Raw genomic sequence first — 19,732 nt, forward strand, 5'->3', positions numbered from 1 at the left:
AAGTGCCGAGTGTAGCCAGGTCTCCCCTCGTTTTATAAACGAAAACAGTGTGTAGAGACCTCCACTCGTGGAAAACCCCTTCTGGGTTAGGCGTTGTCAGGTTTTAAATAAAACCTCCGCTAAAGAGTGAGCTTGGTACAGACATGATCTAACATACATATACATACGAGAATATGTAAAACCCTCTTGAGCGTTGTCAAGCTGCTTCAAGCGGAAAGAGATAAAACGCTACTGAAGCCTCCGCTCACTCAAACCCTGCTAAGAGTAATACTCTTTTGGCATGAGTGTAGTCAGGTCCCTTCCCTGTGTATTTTTATATACATATATGTGAGACCTCCACTCCTAGGAGTTTGTGTGTTAGGGTGAATAGAGCGTCGTTAAGGCTCCCTCTCTGTGAGAGATGAAGCCCCCGCTCTCTTAAAAAAAAAAAAAAAAGAGCCCCGCTTTGAAGTAAAAGAGTGTAGCAGGCCTAGAAGGCCTCCTCTCTGTGAAGTCCTCTATATGAGAGACATATAGAGAGAGATACTTCTTAGCGCTGAATGTAGCCAGGTCATTCTTAGACCTCCATTCATGAGAGCTTTTTACTGGGTCGAGTGTTGCTAGGCTCCCTCTTTATGAGGTATTTCTGTCAAGCCTCCACTTTCCAGAAAATGCAGGCCGAAAACACAAGGCAAGGCAGCTTGTGAACTCTTTTCGTGGACCTGTCATTATAAGCGTGAGTGTAGTCAGGCCTCCCCTCCGCGAGAGGGCGTGTATACCTAGGCCTCCACTCAATAGAGCTTCCTCAGTTGAGCATCGCCAGGCTTGTTACGTTCAAGAGAGCTTGTAACCATTAAAGCCTCCCTCACTGAAAGCTCCGCTTCCGGGTTCTGCTATCACCCGGGAATAATACAGGTGTCTTTCTCGCGAAACGCTTAGAGCACCTTCTTAAATCCACGTTGGTGGTGTTTGCTCACGCAAGTCTTTGAGCACTCTCTGAAATCCACGTGAGTGGTAAGTGCACTACTCAGGCACTTCATTAAAATCCATACTTATGGTAAGGCTCCTCCCGTAAAGGCAGGTTCCTTCTTCAAATCCCTCACAGGTTGGACCACGCAGGATAATCCTCCGTGCCCATTTTTTGAGTTGGTTCCAAAACCCTTAAGTTTTACAACTCCTTTGATAGCACAGTGTAATAGGTCTCCCCTCTGTCACAACCAACAGTATTGAGACCTTCACTCTCACAGTTATAGCAGCTGGCAGGCCCATGAGTGCCTCGCTGACTATTTTTTGGGGGAGTGCAGTCTTCCACTCACCAAAAACTAGTGTTGTAGGCTTCTCTCCTTAGAGATGTAGTCTCGGAGCCTCCACTACACGGAGCTAGATGATAAATGAGATTTTCCATTATTGGCTCTGACTGTGAGTATCTACCTCTCTTGAGCGTCGAGTGTAGTCAGGCCTCCCCTCGCCTAGAGCGTTTTACCTGAGGCCCCCACTCTGAAGAGTTTCCTAGGGAGAGCGTCGTAGGCCTCCTCTCGCTTAGAGAGTCTTTCTGCTGAAGCCTCCCCTCTCCAGAAGCTCCGCTTTCAGGCTCCGCTATCGCCTAGAGACTGCAAATCTGGTGATCCTCGCTATGCTCAGGACACCTACTCAAAACCACATTTGTGGTGTTTGCTCACGCGAAGTCTTTGGGCATTCTCTAAAATCCACGTGAGTGGTAAGTGCACTGTTCAGGCACTTCACTAAAATCCATACTCATGGTAAGGTCCCTCCCGTAAAGGCAGGTTCCTTTCTCCCATGGACCACGCAGGGTTCCTCCGTGTCCATTCTCTGAGCTGGTTTTTCTCAAAAACCTTTTAGTTTTCCAGCTCCAATCCAGATAGCGCTGCTAGCAGGATCGAGTGTCGGGCCTCCTCAGGCCTCACTCTCCAGAAGAGCTTCAAAATGAAGGTATTTCTGTCGCACAGGCTAGTCAGCCTCGCGGATGACCTTCAAGGCTAGAGTGTAGCTAGGTCTTGAGACCTCCACTCTCAGAGTTCTTCCTTGCTAAGCACGGAGGTGTGTTAGGCTCCCTCTTTAGAAAGCCTCCACTCTCCAGACTCCACTCAGGCAGTACTGTCGTTTAGGCTGTTCAGCTTCGATGAACGCCTGCAGTGTTGAAGTGTAGTAGGTCTTGGGACCTCCACTCTTAGAGTCCTTCTGCTGCTCGCAGAACATTGCCAGCCTCACTCAGAGTCCTTCGTTGCCTCCAGAGACACACTAGAATTAGGCGGTCCGACTGCACAGGCTATTCAGCCTCGCGGACCAGCTCTGGTGTTGGGTGTAGATAGGTCACGGACCTCCATCCTTAGAGTCGTCCTCTGCTGGGTGCAGAGTGGTACCAGGCTTCTTTATTACCAAAGCCGCCACTTTGCAGAAACTCCACTCAGGTAGTTCTGCTGCACAGGCTATTCAGCCTCACTGACTACCCTCAGTGTTGAAAGTGGAGTGGGTCACGAGACCCCCACTTTTAGAGTTTTCCTTTGCAAGACGCAGAGTGTTTTTCTGGCTTCCTTGAAGCAGTCACTCCTCTTAACTCCCTGCAGGTAGTTCTGCTGCACAGGCTATTCAGCCTCACTGACTACCCCCAGGTTTTGAGTGTAGAGGCGCCACGGCACCTCCATTCTTAGAGTTGCACCCTGGAAGGCACAGAGCGTTGCCAGGCTTCCTTTCGGCGAAGCCTCCACTCCTCGGGAAATCTCCACTTAGACAGGCCTGCCGCACAGGCTATTCAGCCTCACAGGCCGTCGTCAGTGTCAAGTGTAGTTAGGTCATGGGACCTCCACTCCGTAGATTCCCTCTGAGCAGAAGCTCCACTCGGGTAGTTCGGGTTGCATAGGCTATGCAGCCTCACTGAATACCCCCAGTGTCGAGTATAGGCTTTTCCTCCGGGCGTGAGTGTAGCCAGGTCTCCCCTCACTGAAGGGCTAGTGAGACCTCCACTCCTAAGAGCTGGTGGACTGAACGTTGTCAGGTTTCCTCTCTTTCTAGAGAGTCTTCTGTGAAGCCTCCGTTCTCCAGAAGCTCCGCCTCCAGTACTTTTAAGCGTGAGTGTAGCCAGGTCTCCCCTCACTGCAGGGCTATTTGAGACCTCCACTCCTAAGAGCTAGTGGATGGAATGTTGTCAGGTTTCCTCTCTTTTCAGAGAGTCTTTTATGAAGCCTCCATTCTCCAGAAGCTCCGCTTCCAGTACTTCTAGGCGTGAGTGTAGCCAGGTCTCCCCTCACGGCAGGGTTATTTGAGACCTCCACTCCTAAAGAGCTAGAGGATTGAATGTGGTCAGGTTCCCTCTCCTTTTTGGAGAGTCTTCTGTGAAGCCTCCGTTCTCCAGAAGCTCCGCCTCCGGTACTTTTAAGCGTGAGTGTAGCCAGGTCTCCCCTCACTGCAGGGCTATTTGAGACCTCCACTCCTAAGAGCTAGTGGATGGAATGTTGTCAGGTTTCCTCTCTTTTCAGAGAGTCTTTTATGAAGCCTCCATTCTCCAGAAGCTCCGCTTCCAGTACTTCTAGGCGTGAGTGTAGCCAGGTCTCCCCTCACGGCAGGGTTATTTGAGACCTCCACTCCTAAAGAGCTAGAGGGCTGAACGTTGTCAGGTTTCCTCTCTTTTTAGAGAGTCTTCTGTGAAGCCTCCGTTCTCCAGAGGCTCCGCCTCCAGTACTTCTAGGCGTGAGTGTAGCCAGGTCTCCCCTCACGGCAGGGTTATTTGAGACCTCCACTCCTAAGAGCTAGTGGATGGAATGTTGTCAGGTTTCCTCTCTTTCAGAGAGTCTTTTATGAAGCCTCCATTCTCCAGAAGCTCCGCTTTCAGTACTTTCAAGCGTGAGTGTAGCCAGGTCTCCCCTCACTGGAGGGTTATTTTGAGACCTCCACTCCTAAAGAGCTAGTGGATGGAATGTTGTCAGGTTTCCTCTCTTTTCAGAGAGTCGTTTATGAAGCCTCCATTCTCCAGAGGCTCCGCTTCCAGTACTTCTAAGCGTGAGTGTAGCCAGGTCTCCCCTCACTGGAGGGTTATTTTGAGACCTCCACTCCTAAGAGCTAGTGGATTGAATGTTGTCAGGCTTCCTCTCTTTTAGAGAGTCTTTTATGAAGCCTCCATTCTCCAGAAGCTCCGCTTCCCCATCTATACCTGTAGCACTGAATGTTGTCAGGTCCCTAGAGCAGGCGTCCGCCCTGCCGAGACATCCATTCCCTAAACTCCGCCCCTTATGGTCAGGGCGTTTATGAGCTCCTTCACTTAGAGAGCTAAGTGTAGTAGGCTTCCTCTAGGCCTCCACGCTTGAGAGTTGCGTGCACAGGTAGCCGGGCTAGCCGTGGCAGGTCACTGGGCCCCAGCGACTCTCGCTGATGCAGGGGTGATTTCCTTCTTGACTCCTCATTCAGTCAGTTTGATCACCTATCCCTCGGCATGGCGGTGTTGGTATAATCGTTCCCATAGTGTCCACCAGGACGCAGCGTAGAGTTCCCTCCGGAAGGGAACGTCTCAGGTTACGTAGGTAACCCTAGTTCCCTGAGGACAGGGAACGAGACGCTGCGTCTCGTGGCCATGCCTCGGGCCCTGCACATACCTCCGTCAGACAAAAAGATGGTAATGTGCTCTCAGGCACCTGCTTTTATACTAGCAGGCGCCTGATGATGATGTCATAGGCTGGCGCCGGCCAGTGTCAAGTTCACTGTCGTTGTTTCATACATTTGTTTCAGAACCGGTCATGCTGAAGGCAGTTCCCATAGTGTCCACCAGGACGCAGCGTCTCGTTCCCTGTCCTCAGGGAACTAGGGTTACCTACGTAACCTGAGACGTTTTTTTACTATGGGCAGACTGTCAAATAACAGAAAATGTTTGTTTTTAATTACGGTACAAAGACTGTCAATTAACAGACAATGTCCATTATTAAATTACGGTACAAAGTCCAGGTAATGAGCTGCCAGTACTTTTTCCGTTTTTTTACGGATTTTTTTTTTTACAGTGTATATATATATATATATATATTATGCACAAATCCTGCTAAGCTAATTTATGTGTGTTTTACAGAATTCACAAACTGTCAGAGCTCTCTACACCACGCATCTTAAGAGACAGATAGAGCTGGCAGGAGTCAAGATCAAAGTGAACAAGAGAAAGCTGCAGGACATGGACCCTGAGATGGAAATTGAACACAAGACACTGAGGAAACTGGATTTGGAAATCCAGAAACTACAAAGAGAACTAAGTGATTTCATTTGACACTGTAACCAAGATTGTAACACAATGTATAATCAAAGTTATTTTTTCTCTCCAAAGCTCCAAGCTGACAAGTGGTGACAGCAAAATAAAAAAAAAATTGTGGTCATGAATGTCCGGTTAAACTATATTGTCATTGATCCAGTGAAGTGTAAAGAAATTTGGGAAGATAACCACACAGCGTGTGCTATCAATGCCAAATAAAATGCATGTACAAATGAAAGACTGACATACAGGTGCATCTAAAAAACTTAGTATATCCTGAAAAAGTATATATATTTTTTTGTTTGTAACTTATTTGAAAAACTGGGTAACACTTTATTTTGATGGTCCATCTGTTGACACTCTACTAGTTATCAGTATTCATTTAGTTGCATGTCAACAGTGCATCAGTTGACATTCAACAACATTGTTTCAACAGACAATCAACATACATTCAACTAACTGCCTGTAGATTATAAGGTGCTTTTTAATTTCTTATCTATAGATTTTACAAAAAGTGCATATTGACTGTCAGTATGTCTTTTTCAACATGTTATTAACTAATAGTCAGCTAACTTTTTGTAGATTGTGTTACCATCCTCTAAATTGTTTACCAATTTATTAAAATTAATCTGTCAGTTGATAGTCTACAGTCATGTCAACATATGATCAACAGCATATTATATCATCCTTACTTAAGAGCCTCAAAAACATCAAATGAAAAATTACTTAACCATCTCATTTTTATCTCAAAATCACTAGTTTGTTATCTGTTGATAGTTAACTAAACATTAGTTGTGCATCTGTTGTGTGTCAACTAATATAAAGTTTACATTCAGCAGACTATTAGTAGGCATTCTCAACTAAGCATTTGTAGATATATTTTAGGACTATCCAATTAAAGTGAAAAACAGTTGATAACAGTAGAAAGTCTATAAGCTATCAACAGAACACATACAACCATGCATTATTTGTATGCAATATATTTGCAGTTTAAAATGAAAGTCAATACCAGACAATGAAAATACAATAGAACAAACACTACAGGCAGGATATTGGAGAAAGTTGTTTTATTAACAATATATTTACACAAACCCACTGTTTGCAAGTGTATCAGATCTGAACAGTCTGATTATGTGTGGTAAGTTTGACATCAATTAACAAATATTTATATATAAAACAAACAAACAGAAGTTACTTTACTCCTGAGGTGACATGGTGCTGTTTGTTTGTTTGATATAACTTGCCCATTTAATAACTGACCAAAATATGCAGGAAAATTCTCATTTTGATAATAAAACATAAAAATATTTTTATAGTCGCTGGTCACACTCCTACCTCGAAACCTAACGTTAACCATATCTCTCTGTACAGTAATAAAAAAAACATGAAAGACGGAAACGTGCAATCGCAATAATTTATTCATAAACAAAAATGTCAACAGCTGTACCAAAAAGTAATCCAAATGACTATGTGTTTGCAGCCGCCTCTGACGGAATACAGTAGGTTTCTTTGAGGTGTAGAGCAGGATTTAAGTTGTTGATGGCTGAAAATATGATCCAGATTATTATCCTGATCCTCTCCGTCTAGGCGCCCGCGTATCGTTCAAACGCATCTCACCAGAAACACGGCATGTCGTAATCTGTGGCGAATGCTGGCAAGAGCATAGATATATATACGTAGGGCGAATTCCAAATGGAAGTGCGCATCCCTATGCCCTACTCCCTCCGAAGGGCAGAACCCTTTGAAGTGAGTTCTTTTAAGGGAGTAGGGCATTTCTGTCTCTTTTAAGCGTTTGGAACTCTCTTGGCAAAGGGAATGACTGACGAAATGTTACCTTGATAACGCTGCGTGTGCGTGCAGCATTCAGCACTCTTATCAGTTGTTATAAATAAATATTTCTTCTCATTATTTATGTTATTTAAATATTTATCTTATTTACTATTAAACTTTTCTCAAACTAAAGATGCTTAAACTTGCTTACACTACCGTCTCAAATAATATTTCTGTCACTGACGGAAAATATTTTGTATTACATTAAAATAAAGACTAATTTAATCAGCCTATTCTACTTAGGTATGTATGTGAAGTCGAAATCAACCCCAACTTTGCTTTAAAATGCATCGCAAGAGCTCCTAACTGAAGATCATGTGATCACTAACGGAAATCACTTCCGTGAAGTGACCATGGAATGTTCCCTTCGCTAACGGCCTTCTGGAAGGGCCCTTCGTGAAGGGATTAAGTTGCTCACTTTCGTTTGGAACGTCCCTACAAATGGCGTCCCCTTCCCGAAGTGCCCTTGAAGGGCGCAAAAAAGCCGTTTGGAATTCGCCCGTAGATACCCCATTGGACCGCTCCAAGCGAGATAGGGCCGATTGCAGAACAGCAGAACCATACGTCACAGCAGCGCCACGGCAGCAGGCTCAGACGGTAGTGGGCGGAGTCTCCATCTGAGATCGAAAGTGGGTGAAAATAATGATCAACTTATAGACCTTTTTCCTGAGTAAACGATGAGCGCCGCCATTACGAATTCTAACGTCAGATTGAATGCTTTTCTGTTCCGGTCTCCATAGGAACCCATTCAAATAGCGTCCATCTGTTTTTAATGTAGCTAACTTCCGCTGCTTCGTGTCATCTACACACTCATTAAAGTGAGGCACTGACAAATTACGGTCATTGCGACATTGCCAAGTGATTGCGCTATGGAGCCATGTGCTTTTTAAAAACATTTTAATAGGTTTAACATTAGTTTATTAGCTCGGAATATACCCTAATTTGACTAGAAACAATGCAGACCGGAAATGCAAAGCATTCTTTCAGTTAAGAGTCGGACTTACTTCCGCGTTCAGGAAAAACGTCTATATTTTTCCATATATTTTTAAACAGTATAAACTGAGTACAAAGCTCAAACAAAAAACAAAACAAAACTTGAGCAATAGAATGTTTTTATTTAGTTAAACTATATTTTTTACCTAATCATTTCAGTATTAACCAATTTTTCATTGTACATAATACCATGTACACTATACCCATCACAAACTGGATTTTCCAAAAAAAATATTACAAAATCAAACAAAACATATAGCACAGAAGGCACACATTTAACAACAATAATAACCACACATTACTCACCTAACTAAATTAGTTTAAACCTAAAATAAATCAAAACTCTTTAAACATGCAATTAATCCAGAGGCATGATTTGTTCACACACTCATTAAGGAAATGTCCATATCATCCTTAAATTCAAAGTGAAACATGAAGGGCTCTTTGGCCAGCAGACTCTCATCATTTGTTTCTGCCATTATAAAAGTTCATTATGTTGCTGCACATGAAATATAATGCGAATAACATTAAATAAATATATATTTTTATAAGGTTACACACTGATTATTTATAACTTAAACCCCATTTTTCTACCCATCCGTTGGTCGCGCATATACGCCATGTTTGTAGTTTTTTACACTTTTTATGCGTATTTGTAGTTCTAATCAAATCCTCGTTCAACACTCAATGTGTTGTGGGCAATATAATAGCCGTTAGAGTGCGCATTAATCCGTACTTCGAATTCTAAAGGTAAATTGTAGTAGACCGTCCGGAAATCTTTGGAATACTTTTTAGGACATACCAATTCTATTTTTGAATACTATTTAGGACGGATATTTTGTGGGACCTGATTGGGCTGCAGCAGGAGACTCCGCCCACTACCGTCTGAGCCTGCTGCCGTGGCGCTGCTGCCGTGTGACTCCTGTGACGTATGGTTCTGCTGTTCTGCAATCAGTCATTATTGGTCCAAGCACGTAGATGCGTCCGCCATTTTGGAACGGTCCACTTGACGTCATTCACCATACTGTAGGTTGGCAGACCAACGGCTGTTCAGGACTGTGGCATTTCAAATATTCAGTGATTCAATGATTCAGTGGACCGCTGCAAAATGACGGACGGCTTACGTATAAAGGCCCATAGAAACAGTCACTAATGAGGCATCTACGTATATATATCTATGGGCAAGAGCCAATGAGCGTTCGGTTTTCCTGCCGTAAAACCTGTAGTTTCCTAGTGCGTCTGTATTTGAAATTGTAAAATGCATTTGAGCGCGGTTTTATGGCTGTTGCTGCTGGACTCGCTGCTTTGGATGGAAATGAAGATCGTCAGATAAAGGCTTGAATTTGGGTCTGGTCCTCGCAATCGCATGAATTCTGAAAATCTGGATTACAGTGCCCAAATCAAATCGTTTTATTTTGTAATTAAAATGCGTGTTCGGTGTATTTTATGGTTTTAATGTTAGTCACAGCATGTCAGAGAAAACGCCTGTTGTGTCCCACGACTCCCACCACGGCAAACAAAGTTAATTAATATTACATGAATGCTTAAACGATTGCAGAAATGTCATTTATTTTAATGGTTTAAAGTGTAGTCTTGTTGAACATTTTGTAGACCTGTTCTTGGAAACGAGCTGGTAACCGAAATCACAGAACAGAGTGTAAGTTAATGTTATAATTTCATATTAAGTAAACTATTAAATTATTTAATAATGCAGTTGAATACACAAGGCAATTTGTATGACAACTAAAAACAGCAATAATAATTAAATTAGTGCTGCGATTTCAATATTCATAAAGATTTGTTTTTAGGTGTCGTCAATATGTTAGTATTGTACGTTAAAATGCTAAAAATATGTATTTGTACGTTTAGATGCTGTAAATACGTCAGAATTGTACGTTTTAGTGTCTGGAAAAACGTAAGTAAATGTACATTTTGTAGAACCACATTTTACGTAAAATAAATACGAATTATCATGCCATCACGTTGGTTTTATATATAAATATTTGTTAATTGATGTCAAACTTACCACACATAATCAGACTGTTCAGATCTGATACACTTGCAAACAGTGGGTTTGTGTAAATATATTGTTAATAAAACAACTTTCTCCAATATCCTGCCTGTAGTGTTTGTTCTATTGTATTTTCATTGTCTGGTATTGACTTTCATTTTAAACTGCAAATATATTGCATACAAATAATGCATGGTTGTATGTGTTCTGTTGATAGTTTATAGACTTTCTACTGTTATCAACTGTTTTTCACTTTAATTGGATAGTCCTAAAATATATCTACAAATGCTTAGTTGAGAATGCCTACTAATAGTCTGCTGAATGTAAACTTTATATTAGTTGACACACAACAGATGCACAACTAATGTTTAGTTAACTATCAACAGATAACAAACTAGTGATTTTGATAAAAATGAGATGGTTAAGTAATTTTTCATTTGATGTATTTGAGGCTCTTAAGTAAGGATGATATAATATGCTGTTGATCATATGTTGACATGACTGTAGACTATCAACTGACAGATTAATTTTAATAAGTTGGTAGACAATTTAGAAGATGGTAACACAATCTACAGAAAGTTAGCTGACTATTAGTTAATAACATGTTGAAAAAGACATACTGACAGTCAATATGCACTTTTTGTAAAATCTATAAATTAGAAACTAACATGCACTTTATAGTCTACAGGCAGTTAGTTGAATGTATGTTGATTGTCTGTTGAAACAATGTTGTTGAATGTCAACTGATGCACTGTTGACATGCAACTAAATTAATACTGATAACTAGTAGAGTGTCAACAGATGGACCATCAAAATAAAGTGTTACCAAAAAGGGAAACTTTCATATATTGCAGATTCATTACATATAAAGTAAAACATTTCAAAAGTTTTTTTAGTTTCATTTTGATGATTAGAGCAGCTCATGAAAGTCAAAAATCCAGTATCTCAAAATATTAGAATATTTACATTTGAGTTTCATTAAATGACCATCCCTACAGTATAAATTTAGGGTATCTCTTGTTCTTTGAAACCACAATAATGGGGAAGACTGCTGACTTTGCAATAGTCCAAAGACAATCATTGACACACAGAGAGTAAGTCACAGAAGGTCCTTACTGAAAGGAGTGGCTGTTTACAGAGTGCTGTATCAAAGCATATTAAATGCTAAGTTGACTGGAACTATTTTTTTTCATCATAAACAAACTAGAATCTAATGTCCGAAATAAGCTCTTAATAAATTACATAAAAGTGGTCAAACCGCATTATAATGATAATATAATTTTAATTTTATAGCTAAAATAAGCCAAGGTTAAGTGTCTGAAAATCATATTATAAACAGTTTATTTCTTTACTCCAGCACACACTTTTTTTTTTCCCATCAATCGCTTTCTTCTGTCTTCAAGATAAATCGGCGCGCTCCTGTAATTTAAAAAATAACGGTCATTCCGTTTTACTGACTAATGTTTGTTGATTGATCTCTTTAATGGATAATTACTTTTAACTAATATAAATATATATACGAGAGTAAATATCGTTATTTTAGGGAGATTTGACACGTCTTATTGAAGAAAACAAGATGTTAACCGAGACGTTTTTGTTTAGTGACCAGAAGAGGGAAGTACATCATCGTTAATTCAGTGGTAAGAAATGAATGTAATGTTACCCTAGTTAAAGTCAAATAAATGATATTCGTTTAATGTCTGTAAAAAATAAAATATATATTTTTTAAATCGAATATTTTGTTGAAGTCATGTTATTTGGGGCTTTAATAAACAAAATCTGGGTTGTTTTATGGTATGGTACTTCTACGTCTTACATTAACATAGTATAGGATCTAACATAGTATAGGATGATTCAGTCTCATTTAATGCTCCTTATGATGGTTAAATGTGCTCTGATTATCTGTAATGATTTGGGATGCACCGATATGAACATTTTGGCCGATATCGATATCCGATATTAATTTTTCTGCTATGGCCGATGACCGATATCGATATGAGTTTTTAAAAAATGTTTCTTAGATGATAAAAGTTTGTACATACTTAATTTCTTCCTTTATTTTCAGAATGTATTTTATTTCCTAATAAAAGTTACAGGGCTATCTTAAAACATAAGTAACCAACTTTTTGCACTTTTACCATCAAGCATGCCAGTATTCATGGCAACATGTTTTCAGCTCTGTGCACTCCAGTTAAACTCAAATTTGAGAAAAAGGCTAAATCAAAATAAATATCCAACACATATCCTGACTGTTCGTGCACATTTTTATTTAAATGCAAATGTCCAAACCCTGAAACAAGGTCTACCAAGCAAACATAAAAAAACAAGTCAATTTTAAGAACCATTTATAAAAAAATATTCAAACAAAAATGAGAACTGTGACATAACTGTAATTCAAAAGACATGGTGGTCTTTAACATTCTCCAACTTAAAGCAGCAACAATTTACTCAAAAGTAAATGTCCCAAACAAACAGGGTTTCCACCTAACACTGCAGTAAGTTATAGTCCAGGCCTACTTAATCAACAAAGGCAGGTTTTTTTTTTAACAAAGAGAAGCATTTCTGCTTTCTCACACTGGATCCTGTTTCTCTTTTCATCAACAATATGTGATCCAGCAGAGAAGAGACGTTCGCTGTCCACACTTGTACATGGAGCTGAAAGGTACTTGCGTGCTGCTTTAGCCAGGGCAGGAAAGCGAGACATGTTGCTTTTCCAATACTGCAGTGGGCTCTCATTTCTGGGGATAAGGGGCTCACAAAGATAGCCATGCACCTACAGGAATGTAGACAAGTGTATTACTATTCATGTCTGATTAATTACCAGCAGTCTAGATATTACAGTCCTCCTCCCCTTAAGAGCTTTGCTGAACTTTGTTCTGAGGAGATGACCAGTGCTTAAGGTCAACCCCAAGGGGGCAGAGAAGTATTACTAAACAATATTCTTTATAGCAATTAGCTTTTTCATTTAAGTTAATTTATTATTTTAGTAACTCTATAGAATTCACAGCACATCAATAATAATAAAAAAGAACTGCACAAAAGACTTCGTTATTTGAATTAAAGACTGGGTCTGATAATACTATACCTGCAGACTTGTGTGGCTTGACAGGCCTGCCTGCTGTTCCATGGTCAGGTTTTCCTCCAGAATTTCGTCATGCATGTCAAGCAGGGACTTTCCACCATCGTCACATGTTCTTCTCTTGCGGTTCTTCTGTGTCCGGTGTCTCCGTAGCGCTGTCGCTGTGCGTCACTTTGTCCACTTGCTGCTGGAGCATCTTTACAGCTGCTTGCTTGGTGACTGTGTCAAAATAATGGTCTTTGTACCACGGGTCAAGGATCGTTGCCAAGTAGTAAAGCGGCTCAGAGAAGGCGCCTCCAAATCGCTCGTTCACAGCTTCCAGTAGTGCTGTGCGGACCCCACTGTCTGTGTCAGCTGTCTTGCTCAGCAAACGTTTCAGTGCCACAACAGACAGTATCACGTCCGCAGTAGTAGCCTGATGTGAGCTGATCTCCCTCGTTAATTGCTCAAATGGAGTGAGAAGCGTGGTCATGTTTTCAATGAGGCCCCACTGATGTGCACTTAAACATGAAGGCAGCTCATGATCTGCTCCATACACACCAAGTGCGCGCTTCTGATCCAGTAGACTTCTCATCATAAGAAAAGTACTATTCCATCTGGTCGCCACATCTTGTTGTAACATCATGGTTTTCATGCCTAACTCTTGCTGTATGTCTCTCAGCCGAGAGGTACCGAGCGTGTGAGCCATGCAGCCCAGGCTTTTAACGCCGCACTCCTCCATTGCTTTCTGCATATTCCGCGCATTGTCACGAAGCACAACATGTACATTGTCTTTTTTAATTTTCCACGTAGCAAACATGCAGTCAAATGCGCCAGCGATGGCGACTCCTGTATGCGATCCTGCAAACTTTTGAGCATGTAAAACAGCTCTCTTCAGTTCAAAGTTTTCATTAATCCACTGAGCAGTAAGGCTCAACATACTCATCTGACTTATATCCGAGCTCCATATATCTGTCGTGAAGCTAATGTCAGTCACATTGTCCAACAATTTGTGGATATGCGTGGCCACGACTTCGTACAAAGCAGGGAGGGAGACGTCGGAAAAGTAGCGCGGACTTGGCAGACTGTAGCGGGGTTCAATAAGCTCTATCAACCGCCGAAATCCCCGGTCCTCCACTATGGAAAAAGGCTGGTCGTCAAGAGCAATCATTTCCATTACCTTGTTGGTTATTGATCTTATTGGTCCTTGGCAAATTGCTTGGTCTTGTCAAGTACCTGCTGTATCGGACTCCCAGCTGCAGCTGCTTTCGTTTTTGCCTGCTGGCTAATGTTGGCAGCATTTTTTTCCTGCAATTGTTTGTGTAGGTCTGGGTGGCAGTTTTTCAAATGACATATTACATTTGTGGTGTTGAATGACTTGACGCGGCACCCTCCTCGCATTACCTCGACTTTGCAGGTGTTGCAAACTGCTTTTCGAGGGTCTTCTTTCGACACCGTGAAAAACGCCCACACCGCTGACATTTTTTTCTCCTCTTCAGTTTAACATCCCACAATCCTGTGCTGCCTTTGACACTGACACTGTCGCGTCTCACGTGCCCAAACACATACACACGACCAAATAACCCTCCCCCTCCCTCTCCCGACACAGCAACTAGATGGCTACACATCGGTTGTGGTTATCGACCCAATTTTACACATCGGACAGATGCCGATAGGTTAAAAAAATGACGAACATCGGCCGATATATCGTGCATCCCTAGTAATGATTAAACAATCAGTCCCTCCAGAAAAACGCGGCGTTTTTTTGTGATTGTTGCGGGCAAAAATCCTTGATTATGCGGCACGTTTTCTTAAAAAATGCGATTGAATATGCGGCATATTTATGCAATTTTATGCGATGAAATTGCGGGAACTTGCAAAAACTGCGGGAACTTGCAAAAACTGTGGGAACTTGCAAAAACTGCGGTTTGGTGAAAAAGAGAGAAAAAAGTGATTCCCCCAACACACTTATTGCCAGATGTAGCACCGTAAGGGGTGAATTTCGTTATTCTGGACTCAATTATAATTATAACATCGACTACTCCACCCTGGGAATCTCTCCCAGGGAAATAATGGTCAAAGACACCCAGGTCTGTTCCCACAAGAATAGAGCAGAGACGTGAATATAGAAAAAAAGATACAATATTTTATTATTACTGGGATAAAAGCTAAACACAGACACAATTTAGGACACAAGGGGTTAATATGGCTTACAAATCAAAACAAAAAAATAAACAAATTAGACAAATCAAAAGTAACACATCAGATGGCAAGGAGAAATAACCAACCTACCCCAATTCCACTTCACTACGCACTTCAAACGTACACTAATGTACTCATTTCACCACAAACACACGTGTATTCAGATGACACGTGTAAAAATCAGAAGAACAAAATCACTCAGTGAACAAGGGTACCCATTAACATGGACCTAGAGTGGTCAGCACTCCTTAGCCCGTCCAACAAATCAATAAACACACACACACACACACACACACACACACACACACAAAATAATACAATCAAATAGTCATAAGTCAAAATCAACTAAACACGAAAAACAAAAAAACAAAAATCAAATGACCATAAATCAAATCAAATCAATAAACAAAAAAAAAAAAAAAAAAATTGATCATCAATAATAGAAAAGCAACAAAATAACAGATGCAATCACATTACACCTGGTCCATCAACAATATACACACAACAAAATTTACTCCATAAGATCACGCAAACTCACAACCCTTAGTACAGATTTCTCACGCTCACACACTCGTACATATTGTGGCCGGGCGGGGAACAGCACGACAAGACAAGACTTTTAGTTGAGCCCCGGAGGGTGAGTTTATTGAACAGACTTAAGTGAAACGGTGAAGTGGCAGGTGAATGTGCGTCGGTGCTCCGTGAGAGGTGAAGTCCTTGTCGTGCAGAATTCCCCAGGAAGGTGCAAGCAAACGGGTAGGTGCTTGAAGGTGAGTTCGCGGTGGTGGCGGTGTCCAGAAGTGACGGTGGCCAATCGTTCACGGCGAATCTGTAGGGGGAAATGAGAGCAGAGAGCAGGTAAGCTTCAACCTCATCGGAGATAGTTTCTCAGTGATCTGTGGTGAGCAACCGGCTTTTGTAGGGGCGGCGTCCGTGAACGATTGGTCCGTGGTGATGAGGTCCAGGTGTTTGGCGTGAGTTGCCAGGGCGACGCTGATTGTGCCTCGGGACTCCCGCCACACTCCCCCCCCCAAGCGACGTCCTGGTCCTGGTGGCAGAAACAAAAGGGGAGACAGGGGGTGGGAGGGGAATGACCCCTGACAGACCTGCATACGCTGCCCAAGACCGAGAGAGTCCGTCAGCGTTGGAGTTGCTGGATCCGGCCCGGTGGCGCACATCGAAGTGGAAGTCCTGGAGCGAGAGGAACCACCTCGTGACCCGGGCGTTAGTGTCTTTGGCCCGGGCCATCCACTGTAGCGGTGCATGATCTGTAAACAGTGTAAAATGTCGACCTAATAAATAGTACCTCAGCTCCAGGACTGCCCACTTGATGGCGAGAGCTTCTTTCTCTACCGCGGCGTAGTTGCGCTCGGCCTTGGACAGCTTCCGGCTGATGTACACAATCGGATGCTCCTCTCCCTCCTGGACCTGGGAGAGCACGGCCCCCAATCCCGTGTCGGAGGCATCCGTTTGGAGCAGGAAGGGACAGTTGAAGTCTGGGGCACGCAGGACGGGCTCGGTGGTCAGGGCCTCCTTGATGCGCCGGAAGGCCTCCTCGGTTTCCCCAGACCAACGGATCCGCTCTGGCTGTCCCTTCCTGGTCAGGTCTGTCAGAGGGGCGGCTATAGAGGAAAAGCCGGGGATAAAGCACCGATAATAACCCGCCAACCCCAAGAAGGCACGTACCTGCGACTTGGTGGATGGCTTAGGGGCATCCATAATGGCTTTGACCTTGTCCTCCTGAGGCCGGATGAGTCCTCTTCCCACTTTGAAGCCGAGGTACCTGCCTTCGTTCATGGCTAGGTGGCATTTGCGGGGGTTGGCGGTTAGTCCAGCCCGGCGAAGCTCCAACAGCACCCTGCGCAGCCGCTCCAGGTGGTCTTCCCACGCCTCCGAGTGGATGACCACGTCGTCGAGGTACGCTGCGGCATAGGCCTGATGGGGACGGAGGATTACATCCATTAGTCGTTGAAAGGTGGCGGGGGCCCCATGCAGGCCAAAGGGGAGAACCCGGTACTGCCAGTGCCCCGAGGGCGTCGAGAAGGCCGTTTTGGGCTTGGCGTCGGCCGAGAGGGGGACTTGCCAGTAGCCTTTGGTGAGGTCGAGTGTTGTGATGTACCGAGCCCTCCCCAACCGTTCCAGGAGCTCATCCACTCGGGGCATGGGGTAGCTGTCAAAGTCGGAGATGTCGTTTAGGCGTCGGTAGTCATTACAGAACCTCAGGGTGCCGTCGGGCTTCGGGACCAGGACAATCGGGCTGGACCACGGGCTCCGTGATGGTTCTATTACCCCCAGCTTGAGCATCTTTTGGACTTCCGCCTCTATAGCCTGCCGGCGGGCCTCTGGGACTCGGTAGGGCCGTTGCCGGACGAGGACGCCCGGAGGGGTGCAGATGTCGTGGCTTAGGACATTAGTCTGGCCGGGGCTGTCGGAGAAGACGTCCAGGAACTGACCGACCAGGTGCCGCAGCTCCGTCTTCTGTGTGGCTGACAGGTTGGGATTGACATCTACAACCGCGGGATCTTGGGAGGCGAGGGCGGCGAGCTGGTCCCGGTCCCCGATCCACTTCTTCAACAGGTTAACGTGATATAATTGGTTTACTCTTCTTCGGCCGGGTTGTCTTACCCGGTAGTTAACTGGGCCCACTCGCTCCTCAACCGTGTAGGGCCCCTGCCACTGGGCCAAGAACTTGCAGGCTGCGTTGGGGACCAGGACCATCACCCTATCTCCAGGTTGGAACTCCCGCGGTTGGGCCGCCCGGTTGTAGAGACGTTGCTGGGCCTGTTGGGATTTCACCAGGTGTTCCCGGACTAACGGCATGACCCGGTCGATCTTCTCCCGCATGTCTCGGACGTGCTCGACGACGGTCCGGTAGACTGCCGGCTGCTGCTCCCAGGCTTCTCGGGCTACGTCGAGGAGGCCACGGGGTTGCCGGCCGAAGAGGAGTTCGAAGGGAGTGAACCCTGTGGAGGCCTGTGGTACCTCCCGGATGCCGAACAGCACATAAGGCAAGAGCAGATCCCAGTCCTTTTTGTCTTCGGCGGCCACCCGTCGCAACATCTGTTTTAAGGTCTGGTTGAACCTCTCGACGAGCCCGTCGGTCTGGGGGTGGTAGACCGAGGTCCTCACTTGCTTTACCTTCAGCAGCCGGCAGAGGTCAGCCATTAGCCGGGACATAAAGGGGGTTCCCTGGTCGGTCAGTATCTCCGACGGTAGACCCACCCGGCTGGAGAGCAGGAACAGCTCGCGAGCGATGGCTTTGGCGGTGGCTTGGCGGAGGGGGACTGCTTCTGGGTACCGGGTGGCGTAGTCCACGATAACGAGGATGTGCTCGTGTCCCCGGCCAGACCTCGGCAACGGCCCCACGATGTCCATCCCGATTCGCTCAAAGGGCACCCCGATGATGGGTAATGGAATCAGCGGGCTGGGGGGAGGTTTTCTGGGTGACGTGCGCTGGCACGTAGGGCAGGCCTGGCAAAACCTCCTGACCTCGGCCTCCAGGCCGGGCCAGTGGAATCGATCCCGAATCCGTTGCGTCGTGTTTTGGGCTCCCAGGTGACCAGCCATGGGGTGCGAATGTGCCAACTCTAGGACCAGCTCCGTCTTGGTCTTTGGGACGACCAGCAGGTGTTTGACCTCCCCCCGTCGCTCCGCGACGCAGTATAGCAGACCGTTCTGGACGACGAAATATGGGAGAGGGTGAGGTGCCGGGAGGACTTCCTTTCCCTCCAGGATGCGGACCTGTCGCCAACAGTGCTTCAGCCGGTCGTCCTCCTTCTGGGCGCGGCCAAAGTCTCCCCCGCCCGTAACCTGCCGGAAGACATCATGGAAGAGGTTAGTATTACGGGAGGGGGACTCACCATCTCTCCCACTGTCGGTTGTCAACAGGTTGGTATGGCCTCGAGATCCCCGCGACGGCGGCCGATGCTGGTGGTGCCGAGGACGAGGGGACCGGGCAGCTTCGGCGAGGGCAGCCTCCAACCCCGGCCAGTCGCGCCCCAACAGCAATGGGACCGGCAGGTCGCTTACGACTCCGACTTCCAGGGTCCAGGCTTTTCCATCCCTACGAAAGGTAAGTAGACTTGTAGGTACCTGACGGGTGTCACCGTGGACACACGTGATAGGCATCGTTGACTTGGGGGCTGGCCGGGGTTCTAGGGGTCCGGGCCTGGCGAGGGAGACTGAACTTCCGGAGTCGAGGAGGGCCCGATACCGTCGTCCCCGAATCATGACGAAGGTCGTGGGGGCTCCTGGTGGCGTTTCCCGGTGCACCACGCAGCCGGCCATCCAGGCTTTGGGGGTCGGTGATGGTGGATCGGTGGGCATTGGCTCGTCGCGGGGACTGGGCGGTCTGTATACTGCGCGGGGGTGCGCCTCTGGCGTGCGTCGCTCCTGGTTCACCCTCCGGGGGAAAGGC

At 45.0% G+C, this 19,732-nt stretch overlaps 1 protein-coding gene across 1 annotated transcript; it reads right to left on the reverse strand.

Annotated features, from left to right (window-relative positions):
• Window positions 1-12,323: 12,323 nt before the first annotated feature.
• On the reverse strand, window positions 12,324-14,692 carry LOC141333919 (zinc finger BED domain-containing protein 4-like). Its single transcript, XM_073839074.1, has 2 exons — window positions 13,141-14,692; window positions 12,324-12,828 (listed from the first exon to the last, which is right to left on the reverse strand). The coding sequence occupies exon 1, from the start codon at window positions 14,288-14,290 to the stop codon at window positions 13,241-13,243; it is 1,050 nt and encodes a 349-aa protein (XP_073695175.1). The 5' UTR covers window positions 14,291-14,692; the 3' UTR covers window positions 12,324-12,828; window positions 13,141-13,240.
• Between the last annotated feature and the right edge of the window lie 5,040 nt (window positions 14,693-19,732).

Source organism: Garra rufa, chromosome 4 (genome assembly GCF_049309525.1).
Source record: "Garra rufa chromosome 4, GarRuf1.0, whole genome shotgun sequence".
NCBI lineage: Eukaryota > Metazoa > Chordata > Actinopteri > Cypriniformes > Cyprinidae > Garra > Garra rufa.

Coding starts and splice junctions, on each gene's coding strand:
- LOC141333919 (XM_073839074.1), bottom strand. CDS start 14,290: ATGGAAATGATTGCTCTTGACGACCAGCCTTTTTCCATAGTGGAGGAC.